Source organism: Amphiura filiformis, chromosome 1, assembly GCF_039555335.1.
Source record: "Amphiura filiformis chromosome 1, Afil_fr2py, whole genome shotgun sequence".
Lineage (NCBI taxonomy): Eukaryota > Metazoa > Echinodermata > Ophiuroidea > Amphilepidida > Amphiuridae > Amphiura > Amphiura filiformis.
The window spans coordinates 78,692,880-78,706,106 of record NC_092628.1 but is presented as its reverse complement, the minus strand read 5'-3'; the positions used below and the strand labels follow the sequence as shown (position 1 = coordinate 78,706,106).

Sequence of the window (13,227 nt, the reverse complement as noted above, 5' to 3'; positions counted from 1 at the left end):
GTCATTTTATGAAGAAATTGAAAGTGCTTATGTTTTAACTATGCTTTTGATTGAATTTGAGGGGACATATATTTCAAAATACCTACGTTTTGCAGACATTTTCCTTGACATCCCATATCTTAGCTGACTTATCACCAGATGCTGAGAGTAATTGGGTGCTGTCTGGACTCCAGGACACCTACAAAATATATACAATAAAATCAACCTATCGATCATATCATATTCACTGGATTTTCAATTCCAAGTTAATTTTTCTGCAAGTAATAGCATTTTTCTCATCCATAGTTCGGTGTTATCTATGAACCAGAACTAGAATTATTTTGTTCCCACCAAATTTCATGAACCTGCAACAATCTATAGCAATTTGACCTCAGATGACCCCAAATGTCCCCACAATGACCTTGACATTTTGTCTCGCTATTATGGTCATTCCCACCAAATTTCATAAACATGCAACAATTTATGGCCATTTGACCTCGGATGACCCTGAATGACCCCTTAATGACCTTGACATTTCTCGCTACAGTGGTCGTTCCCACCAAATTCCATGAACCTGCAATAATATATGGCAATTTGACCCCAGATGACTCCACAATGACCTTGCAATTACACATATTTTGCACATAAAATCTATCAACAAATGCTAGTAAGTTTAGATTATTCTGTAATATTAAGCCACTTGGGAGTACACATTAGCAAAAACATGTGACTCAAATGTAGATGGTACCCTTTACTTTAGGACCGAATCTCAAATGACACAGCACAAAAGTTTATAAAAATAAATCATGTATCATGCTTGTTTTATTATTTGCAAGGATGTTTATAATGATCCCAGTATTATAATCGCAAATGTTATGACTGTTGCTCAAACAGATCATTACACAGGGTTCCCACACCTTGAAGCCTTTAAAATTTTCAAGGACTTTCAAGGTCCAAAAGAATGATTTTCAAGGACTTACCACAACACAAAAAGCTGCGTATTAACGAAAGTGACAGCTACTTTTCACTCCCCAAATTTTGTCAAAATTATACTTTAGGTAAAATTCCAATTTTCAAGGACTTGTGCAAATTTCCCGGACTTTCAAGGCCTTGAAAAAGTGTCTTCAAATTCTAGGATTTTCAAGGACTGTGGAAACCCTGACTGCACTTTCTCGGAACTAAAACATAACAAACTGTGATGCCTTGTTACATCAGAAAAAACACATGTTACTCTTGTGGGAAATAAATCATTCTCTATATCTTGTGAATTAATGTCTTCCAATAACATACTGAACAATAAGACTACTATGTCACATAAATTGTACTTACAGCATAGATACCTCCTTTATGAGCCTGTCCACCTTCACCTAATTCACACACTTTGGTAGCATCCTTGCCATTATACACAATAACCTGAAACAAAATGATTGAAGAGAGGAAATGAGACACCAAGGTCTATCCAATTGCAAAGCAAATCAGGCAGATCCCACTTCTTCACATATCCTACATTTCTTTCTCTGCTACCCCTTCATGGGAGCAGAAGATAGTGGAAACTCTAACTAGTGGCGTAAACCAAACCTGTGAAGTCATACCCACTCTTTCCCCCTCCCCGGATGCTAGCCACCCTGATATTTAAGATTTTTATGCCTTTTTTGTACTTTTTAGTCAATTTTTCCCCCTACAAAGTTGTCTTGCCCACTTTACCCACCCTCTCTGAAAAAGTTCTGGCTATGCCACTGACTCTATTTAGAGAGGAAGTAGAGAGGAAGTGGAGGGAAGTGGAGGCAAGATATGTCTTCATTTTGAACTACAAACCTTTACAAATTCCTTCATTGTTGACAGACTGTATTATGCGTATTTATTTCCAGGTACCGTATGTATGTAATTTTCATGCATGTTTGTGTATTTGCATGCACTCAGAAGTTACAGTTAAATATTTAGAGTAAGGCAGGGATTTCCGGGTAATTTTGTACCCGCATACCTGACGCATTTTTGGGCGGGTAATTGGGTACCCGAAATTCCGAAATTGAAAAAAAAAAAATTTATTTTATTTAAAAAAATATATATTGAAGTTATAGACCCTAAATTTCTTGTTACTCAAAGTTCTGAGGTTTTTATTCAAAGCTGGATAAAGTTGTACATTTTAAATACTGTTGCTTCTATTGAACAGCCAGGGACATATTGAATTTACATACATTTTTAAAAAAATTTAAAAAAATATAATATCGAGCAGGTACCAGTGAGCCCGCCCGAAAATCCCTGGCTTAATTTTAAGTACATTGATTTTACTCACATATAAGCAAATCTATAGATCTAGAGTTTATTGAATGAGGAGTTGATAATGATACACTTATTGGAAATGAAACAGAGACACAATCAATCATAACAGTGGATCAAGAGCAGGGTTCGAATTCGTTTAAAAAATTTGCATAGCAGTTTTTGGCCAATTCATCATAATCAGGATACTTCCATATACTAAAGCACTATATAAAGTGCTATACAAATGCAAAATTGGGTAGCAGTTACTTCAAAATGTGGAGCAAACTGCTGAATTCGAACCCTGATCAAGAGATATACCTACCTTTCCATCTGCACCCCCTGTCGCAAAGAACTCGCCATCTGGAGAATATCGGACTGCCTGTAAAAACCTTGAGTGATCCTGAAATAATCATACATCAACCATTTAAAATCATTGGAATGCAAATTGTAGGAGTGAAGAAATAGGCCTACATTGTATCAATAACCACCTACTAAAAGCTGTGTGTGAGGAAGGGCAAAATGATTTATATCCATTAGTTTCTATTGATAATGGCTGAGTCTGACACATATAAATTGTGTCCAAGTACACTGTGTCCAAGTCCCATTAAAATACATCAAAGGATGTGGGGGAAATCAACAAAAGAAGCAAAGGGTTCATTCCTTTTGCCAAGGGTTGCCATTTTTTGCATACACAGACAATCAGACATACAAAAATACATCAGAGCTCATTTCATAGTCCTCTTTCCCAATTTCGTTTTGGCGGGGACAAACAAGATGCTCCTTACTTTGTGAGACAATTTAAACTTGAATGGTGGTCCTTCAAAGAATGCCACATGGAAATCTTCTGACCCAGTGATAATCCTGAAAGGTCTGCTTGGTTTATAATCCACACTGTTGATGGGCTTGCTGTGACTAGAAACTTCACCTACTGAAGAACCCGAGTCAAATAAAAACACATGACCGAACCTGTAAAGATGATTGGAGAGGATCAGTGTATTGTTTCTTTCCATTGATTAGTGCATATTCGAAAAGTTAGTAAAACATACACATGAATTAAGATTATTTGTTACACATGATTGATGAATTAAGATTATTTGTTTCTAAACAAATCCAAACAATTGTAAACTGAGCTCAAAAAGAAACTTAAAATTTTTCACTAGATCATATCATAAAATCCATTAAAATGAACCAAAATTACACACAGATTTACTTTAATACTTTACTCTAAACACATGTCAGTAACCAAGCAGTTATCCAACTGACACAACAGCAAAATGTAATGACATGAAACAGCTTCCTGGACCACATCAGCCAAATTTGTTGTATTTGTAAACAGAGCAAAAGTTTCGACATTAATAAAGTCATAATTCATGAATTCTTAAAAGACTTTATGTCCTCCTATAGAACTGCATGTTAAAGAGCCAAAATAACCAGTAGAGTTTCTTTCACTTTATCTAATTATTTCAGCTCAAAATGGACAGAAACCCTACCCAACAATTATTATTAGTATCATTTTAGCGCTTTGAGTATAGAATACCAAGCTTAAAATTGGAAGGAAATTGTACATTGTGGCTTTAAGGTTGGTCTGAACCCTGGAATTATGGAAACTTTCGGGCCTCATAACTTCTAAATTGTTGGTCTAAAGTATATAAAAGTATATATATTTAGAATGGCAAATACTTGATAAGTTCAGCTGTGAGGTCAAATTTGGGCCAAAATGGCACTTTTGGCCCCAAAAAAATTAGATCAAAATATCTAGGACCCGTTTTTTCATTTTTTTGAATTTTGACCGATTTCACCCAAAATATTTGAAATTTGTGCCAAAATCGTTAATCAAAAGTCGAAATTCAAAAAAATGAAAAAACGGGTCCTAGATATTTTGATCTTGTTTTTAAAAATTAATAAAAAAAAAATTTTGGCCCAAGAATTTTTTTGTTATGGTGCACAAAAAAGAAGTGGGCCAAAACCGTTATTTTTGGGATTTTGGGCCAAAGGTGCCATTTTGGCCCAAATTTGACCTCACAGCTGAACTTATCAAGTATTTGCCATTCTAAATATGTATACTTTTATATACTTTAGACCAACAATTTAGAAGTTACTGAGGCCGAAAGTTTCCATAATTCCAGGGTTCAGACCAACCTTAAACCCAACCATGTTCATCCATACTATACACAATGCTCTTTACTGGCAAACAGATCATGATTTATATATCCAACACATTATTGGCCTGCCATGGGCTATTCCAATTGAAATCCATACACCCCCTAAGGAACAAAATAATGACCTAAATCTTCTGTGTTTTGGCAAATAAACATGTTTGATTGGATCTTGTGCATGGCCTATATTCATATGAGGTTATGAATAATCACCAACTAATCAATGTTTCAGTTCATTGCTGTGATGTTCAGTGTCACACACAGTCAATGATCCAATGTATGTTCTTGGAAGCAATAGACTGTCTAAAATTTAGACCTCAATTGAGGCACATATGCCCCCTGTACTTGGAGGAATTGTGACCTCAAAATGGAGTCTGATGTCTATCAAAATCAAAATTCAGTTTTCAATTTGATTACATACACAATTCTCAGAGCTTGATTTTGCTGAAAACCCCATCATAATTAGACTTACAATTCCAGAGATATGGCCATTTTAGTGTTGCTCAGAACAATAAAATACAAAGGAAGTTGAATACTATTATTGGCTATACCTCAAAATCAATATTCCCGGCATCCGACTCATTTGATCACATCACATATATGCGTACTTGTACTGTAGCCATACTTACTTTTCCCTTCCTTCTCCTCCTACTACTATACGTTTGCTATCAGGTGACCACGCTAAATCCTTGATCACACCACCAATGGGCTGATACTCTGCCTTCAGTATATGTTCCGCATTGGTGGTATCCCAAATACGAATCTTACCAGTCTGATCTGCAGTTGAAATAATCACATTATAATAATAATAAACAATTAGTGATTTGATCTTGGGTTTATAAAAATTATTAAGGTCAATGAGAAGGCAGGAGCCGTAGGAGCCATATTTTTCCAATTTTAGTCATTTAACTAAAAAACTGCAGTTACATTTTAATATTACTAACTAATAATAATAATATTACTAGCCAATATTATAAATCTCATTTACATAGGTCTGGCAGTTCTTGATTTAAGACCAATAGTATATAAAAACAAAAGTTCAGGGTGTTTTCTCCCTCCCGAGAATGACACCCCTTATATCAAGCCTTGGGATCTCCTTAAAGGACCCATACCATTCCTCTTGTGTGTCTGCTTTATATGTCTCTATTTAAGTGTAAACACTGTTAGTTCATTCTCCATTCCACATTAAATGATTCGCCCTGGCAACAGCAGGCAAATGTGAAAATTGACTCATCGATATAATATCATGATCCATAAAGCAGGCTCTACAAAATGACTGGTGGGTAGGTGGCTATACTAGGAATTTCAATTGAATGAACACAGCTTTCAACATATCCAACAGTTGTACTCGAACCAACCGCGATCGTATATCGTGTATTTCAAACTACAATGCGAACGGCGAACACACAACCTTGGATACAATTCTAATCAATCACAAGTGCGTTGGCATGGTTGGATTCACTTCCGCGTCACTCATGCACAGTCGCACACACTGGCATACATCGCAAAGTGAACGGAAAAATCGTCACGCTATGTCAGGCTGTGTTCATTCAGTTGAAATTTCTACTATAGTTTAGACACTGCCAGGTGTACTATCTAGTGTGAATATGTCCTTTTATTTGCAAAGCTTCATTCTTATTGGTGATTAAAGTGAAGATATCACATAATTGACCAATCAGAGGCAATGTTAGATCGGGAAGGGGGTTAATATGTGACATGATCAAGGGTAATGAGTCGCATGTTTTACATACATGTAGGTTCCTAAAGAGGACATTGAGAGCTTTCAGAAACTGAAAACCCCATGTCGATACGTCTTTCCTTTGCGAAGTTACGTCAATTTATCAATCGCTGAAAACAATGTAAAACAAAAGAATTTGAACAATTTATTTGCCAATATCTCAAAATTAATATCAGCGACATGCAACTCATTTCCCTTGATCGTGTCACATATGCCCATGTCAGTGCCTACCTCCAGATGCAATGTAGAAACCACTGGGAGCGTATTTGGCCACAGATGTTTGGTATTGATGTTCAGCATATACATCACACTTTGAAGGATCCTATTCAAACAAAAATTGTAAAGAAAAAACAAACAAACAAAACATTAATTGTGATTAAAGTCATTATACATACTTGTAAATTTTATACAGTGAAATGTACAATTGTACACATATCATGTAAAGAGGTTACATAAAGAGTGCTGAGGCTTGTGGGTTTCAGTCTGTGCATAGCACGCTTTATATAATGAATTTTTTGTTTGTTTTTTCTCCATCAAGATCACATTGCTGCTGTATTTGTGTCAATCAGAATCACTACAATTATGTCTTTTCTTATTTTGTGATATACATACAGCACATGACTAGAAGACACATATAATAGCATTAAATTCCCTTCCCAAGCTATGTGTACAGTAATGTCAGTAATACCGTAACCACTCGGGTATAAGCCCACCCCTAGATGGCAGATTTCACTTCAAAAATGGGGTGGGCTTATAATAAAGAAAGGGCTAGTACTTGAATTTAGAAATAAGAAAAATCATCCCCATTTGTATATGCCCAATGTACCAGTAATTTCTATCATCTTTGTCAATTTCTTAAAATTCTAAGTGTGGAATGTTAATTATCAACTGATATTTGTTCTTTAGTGAAAGAAAATTATTGATTTGATTTAAGAACTTGGCCAAAATTTAGTACTGTTTTTCAAAAGGGGTGTGCATTTATTAGAGGCAAATTTTTACTTGCAAAATCGCTACATTGTAAGCTTGCTTAATCATCAGAGCGAAAATATGCTAACTTCTGGGTTCTATTCAAAATGGTAGCCGATTTAAACAGCATTTGCTGTGATTATCAGTAGTAATGGAGAACAATAATAACATGAAATTGTGCAAAAATGTATTTATTTCCAAGTTCTGAATGAAAATTCAACTATAATTTGGCAATGATCTGGATGAGTTGAAGTTTACAATAGGTTTTGTCCATGCAATTTGTGATGTCCAGCACATACCAGTATTAAGCTTACTTACATAATATGACATGGAAATGTCTGCAATTTGGTCATGGGGTGATTTATTGTAATTGTACATACCTCTATGTCTCTAATATAGATATAGTTGCCATTACAGTAGAGGAAATTCTTGCCCTTGGGGTCACCTCCTAACACTATTGGATAACCTCTTGTAGTTGCTGGAAGACTGGCAAGGGTGGATTCTGTATGGAGAGACAATAAGCAAAAATATAATGCTTAGGGAAATCATTAATGCAAATTATTCAGTACCTACTGAGATAAACCTATTCAACAGGGTTTACTTTAACGCACAAAACACGCATATTTACGCATTCAGGCACTTTGCCAACCCCTTCAAATCCAATGTCCCAAAGTCCAACGCATACAAAATCTTGAAAACGTACAAGTTCAAATATTGCAAGATTTGAATAGAGAAACACCTGATATTGTGCATTTATTCTCGGCTTTTGGCATTTAGGACCTACTCCCGATATGCAGGGCCCATCACATTTTGTCAGCATCGATCCAAAAATGCATGTTTTATTGATTGCGAGTCTCAAGACTTGTATAGTGTTAGTTTGAAATTTTGCAAATTGAGTTCGGGTCCTTTTTTTCTGTTTAAATGATGCACCAAATGGCTTCAATTGGACTTTAATTTTGCAAAATTTTACCTCGCGGGAGGTAATGTTCCCCTCAGACACCCCATGCGTAGTGGATAAACAAGCGGCTATTTTCATTTCTGCTTTCGACATTTACCAATTTAGGCCCTATGTTTAACACGTTTTATATGCCTACAATAATAGGGAAAACGTGACAACGAAAGGATTCATGGACCATCATTTCACAAATTTCCAGCTTTTTCAACTGTTCTAATTTAAATTGTGCAAGTGAAAAACGCTCTCTTTGGCAATTATAAAATGCTGTTGTGACATGATGCGTACATCAACGTCAAGGGCGTAGTTTTAGTTTTAAATGCCGTTTATTCTGATCAATTTGCTTTTTTGCATCTTGAGATATGTTTAGTTAACAACGAAAAAACAAACAAAATTAACATACTTGTAAATTTTATACAGTGAAATGTACAATTGTACACATATCATGTAAACAGTTAGGACGCTGGACAACCAATTCTTTAGAAATGCATAGTCGCGCTAAAAGTCGATCGATACATGTTAAAATCAGCACAATTCAGAGATACACCTTTTTGCTATGAAATTTATTTTCTCGGTCAAATATAAAGCAATATTTTTTTTTTCTTCAGTAATGTCAGTTAAAAACTTGGTGCTTGGATATACATTTTTTTTAAAATCCTGGTGTTAAAATTCAAGCATCATATTTTGTCTTTTAGTGTGATATTTTTGATTTTTATAGGCCTTTAGTTCGCCCGCGAGCTTTTTACGGAATTCATTTTTTAGCGTCCCAAACTAATATAGTTTGCTAAAGAAAGATATTTTCCACCTCTGTAAAGCACATTGTGTGGGTCTATATATTATAGTTTTGTCAGAATTTCCGTTTTTATTTTACCCTTTTTCCCTTCATGCTCCGAAAATGTCAAACTCAGTACTTTATCTAGAGAGCAACCAGCAGAAATAATCGATATTTCAATTGTTGTCAACCAGGTCCCTTTTCCATGCCTGACCAGCGATTTGGTAGCCCAAATCCCCAATTCTGGTAAATGAGGTGAATTTTGAAAATTTGCTCCGTGATAGCCTGCAATTTCAATTTATAGGGGCTATGGATTCCATGATTATGAAAACCATTTTGTCTGTTTGTTTGTTTGTTTATTTACCTAGGATGAGGTCCATGGGAAAATCCACTGTCCAAACCTAGAAAAATTCGCATGTTATTAGAGGGGATTTTAATTTTCTGTCCCTCCTATCTCCAGGTGAATTTTGAATGACCCCCCCCCCCCCCCATCGCGGGTTGGCATTTTCATTACACCCTTCAGACTTGCATTCGGGTTTGTGTAGGCCTATTTGTCATAATTTAGCGCTATAGGACCTACTTTCTAAATGTATAGCTATAGCCGTGCTATATAAATATTATAAGGTACCGGTATGTAATATTATGTAGGCCTATGGGGGTGGGTGGGTACTCAACATATTTTAACCATGACTTACAATGCAAGGCTCATTGTTGCCATAAGGTCATTTTCACGGTAAAGGGTGTAACTTTGGATTTTTAACATTTTAATCCGTAGTGTTCTAATAAAGCCACAGAATTCCATGATTTTTGGCCACATAAGTCATCTAGTTAGCAGCTACCTTGGGTAGCATAATCATCTTTGGGAGTTACTGCGTTCAGTTTTAGCAGGCTTAAATGTACTTAATATTGCCATTTTGAAAAACTATAAAAAACAGTAACATTTTTGTAAAACCCTGTGTTTTCTTCAGTTAGTTCATGGATAATTTTTCTTTTCCTGAAAGTACAGTCATATGTTCAGTAAACACTGCCAGATTAGATTTAATTGTGAACAGCCCTGTATTTTTGAGAACCGGACTTTGATATTTGTCGCTTCGAGGCTTCATTTTCCGTTAACAATTGTTAACAAACTTTGTGGGTGTAGCTTTGGTTCATAATTCTTGGTTATTTCTTCACTTCTTCTTGATTCATAACAGTTGTTATCTTAACTTGAAATGGGTAACAAAAATTAGTCGATTTGCAAGCTTTTAAAATTTTTATAAAATCTTGACTTCAAAGAGCCGTTTTTCCGTTAACTTTTTTGAAGCCTCCGAAACAAACTGTTCAGCAAGCTTGTGCAAATATAAATAAAAGAGCTCATACAATCTAATTATCAAAATGTAGCAAAGTAGATCCTCAAGTCACATGTTTTTAAATCGTGGAGATATATATCACCGTTTGAAAATGGGACCCAATACAAACTTTCCGTTAACAATTGAAGCCTCCGAAACAAATGAAGCCTCCGAAACAACAATAAGATTAATTATCATCTATGCATATCTAAATTGGTGTGTTTCATACTGATATCTGCATTGTAATTATTACTTGATATGTGCAGAATGTCATAAATTTAAAAATTTTTGACATTATGGTTAATGTTTGAAAAATATACTGATACCCAAAAAGCCTGTTTCGGAGGCTTCACATGCAAAAAACACCATACTTAACAAATGGGTGAAAAAATTAACATGTGATAAATCTACAATATCTGCCGCATAGAATCATTGACTCAATACACACAAGAAAAAAACAGCTTAGATGATCCCAACACTGTTGTTTTCAAAAAAACTACTTCTGCAATGTTTAACAATTGTTAACATGAAGCCTACAAAACAAAAAAAAATGACTTGCTGTGATAATTTAATTTTGTCACAACTGAAATTCAATACTTAGAAGCAAAGCATGAAAATTGGTAATTGTGATATTTTTTACCTATTTTTTAATGTCAACTTGTAGTAGTTAGCCAAATATTTTACTTTTATGATCACCTGTGTTGTTAACTGAAGCCTCCGAAACACAAATCGCTTGAATTGCCAATTCTAAAAAATAACTCCAATTTCTGTGAAACTTGGCTGGGAGGTTCCTTTTATCAAGTAGTATTTGCACATGAAGTTAGACATTCAAATTATTTTAGGAACCCAATTAAAACTTAAAAAATATGTTTAAGGTTTGGAAATTTCCATTGTAAATGACACTTGATGTTAAAAATTTTCAAAACTGCAATTACAAACATAGCAAAACATGGTATAAAATTTAACTTATATCTGGCTCAAAATAAGCTAAGGTGTCATAAAAGTGTAACACACAATTATTTTTCCAGCTCTTTTCTTTTGGTCTCCAACCAGGTTTAAATTATAGTATGCACATATCGCTCATTCTACAAAATCCGGTGCCAATCCACTAGAAAAATTGAAAAAATAAAAGTTGTTCAAAAAGACCTGCTTTTTGTGTTTTTAAGAGTAAATGTATCACTATTTTCAGATATAAAAAATTGCCAACACCACTTGCATATTTTTCTTTCAGGAAGTCATGATGTTTTTAACACTAAAACTCAATGTAATGTGAGCTACGTTACCGACTACAAAATGGGCTGGTTTTACTCAATCCAAGGTCATAAAAAGCAAACTAAAGATCACTTGAGTGAAATGTAAAACAGATTTCACCATTTCATAGAAGTTTTGAAAATGCGTAAATGAGTGTGTAACGTAGCTCACAGTAACGTAGTTCACTGGTTTTTAATGTTTTTGATGTGATTTGTGAACGTTAGAACGTTATGTCGGTTAATTCTAATATAAATGGGGTTCGACCACTGGTAGCTTTCACATATTATTAGGAAGTACAAGTGCATACTATAGAATCCTGGTAACGTAGCTCACCAATCTTAACATGGTCGGTCGAAATTTCAATGTTTACAACATTTCTGTGCCAAAAATGCTACAGCATCACGATTTTTACTGTTCTTTTTAAAACCTATGAGTGTTTCCTTTCAAAAACCGCAAATTACATTGATACCTCTGTTTTACTTCTTTCCAATAACGTGTGTTTAAAAGGGGTAACGTAGCTCACAGCGTTTTGGTGGAAAGTGCAATTTATTTTAGAATTACACAAAGACGTTTTAATCACTAAAAAATAATGTTGATAAACAATATGATGGTGCGTTATCTAATTAAAAAACAACAAATATGTAAAGAAATTGCATTTATTCAAAGAAAATATTCAGGGTAAGATGTGACACTTGAGCAGTGGAAACGCATTTTTAGCGATTTTTGAGCCTTTGCAAGGGTTAATCAGGCTGAAGAAAGCATTTAAAGTATGGAAAACTATATATGTCCGTGATAGATCTCGTTGAGTTCTACCAGAAAAAGCGACATATTTGATGCCCTAAATGCTCGACAAAGTGTTTGTGGACCAAAGAATGGAAAAAAGGCTATTGGCACCGGATTTTGTAGAATGAGCGATATATCGTTCATAATACACTAAAAGAAAGATAAGTTATAGACCATTTACTTCACAAATTTAATTTTCTAGCCCTTGCGTACGTTATATTTGACAGACACAATTTTGATGATTTTCTGCAATCAAATAAAAATTTATAAAGTATTACATAAGGTATTTTGTGGTTATTTAGGTGTAGGACCTACAGCAACTGATTGTGGAAAAAAATGTGTCCAAATATTACAATAAGGAGGATAAATTGTTATAAATAAAATATGTGTGTCTGTCAAGCCATAACATACATAAGATGTCTGTCAAATGTAACATACAGAATAATAATTTGGCAAAAACAGTAGTTCAAGATGGGAAATTGAATAAAGATCACATGCAGTTTATAAATCACATGTTTTAAAACACTTTTATAAACTCTAAACTATCATCATAATGTGAACATCAAGTGATTTTTAATTTTTTTAACGTACATGTATGTTACTTTTGACAGACACATACAAATCTTGCGTATGTTACTTGCGTACAAATGTTTGACAGACAACACTTAACAATGGATTGTGTCATCAAAAAGCTTCTCCTCACAAAGTGATAGTGCCACAAAGCTAGGTGGAGCTAAATGCTATGTCATGTAGCATAATTAGCTGTATCACCCTAGTTTAGCAGGAATTACAGCACCGTCTTGCGTATGTTACTATTTGACAGACATTTCAAGAAAAATTTTAAAATTGTTATATGTTCAAAAAAGATGGCAGCCACTTACAAATTGATTATAATATGGAGAAATGAAGTTATTTACAATAGATTTACCCTTTAGTTTATGCTTCAAGTCTTTGTTTATAAAAAACTGAGGGACTTCAAAATCAATCAAAAGTTTGACAGACAATAGTAACATACATAAAGGCAAACTTTTAAATCCTTTTTT

The 13,227-nt window shown here is 34.5% G+C and overlaps 1 protein-coding gene across 1 annotated transcript in view; it reads right to left on the bottom strand.

The window, feature by feature from the left end:
* LOC140154026 (actin-interacting protein 1-like) overlaps positions 1-13,227 on the bottom strand; it is a 31,946-nt gene that overhangs the window by 12,429 nt on the left and 6,290 nt on the right. Inside the window, exons 2-8 of the mRNA XM_072176673.1 lie at positions 7,479-7,600; positions 6,364-6,454; positions 5,024-5,171; positions 3,024-3,204; positions 2,561-2,638; positions 1,309-1,392; positions 87-178 (exon numbers count right to left, since the gene is read on the bottom strand). Coding sequence (XP_072032774.1) covers positions 87-178; positions 1,309-1,392; positions 2,561-2,638; positions 3,024-3,204; positions 5,024-5,171; positions 6,364-6,454; positions 7,479-7,600 — 796 coding nt within the window. The remainder of the gene's footprint in view (positions 1-86; positions 179-1,308; positions 1,393-2,560; positions 2,639-3,023; positions 3,205-5,023; positions 5,172-6,363; positions 6,455-7,478; positions 7,601-13,227) is intronic.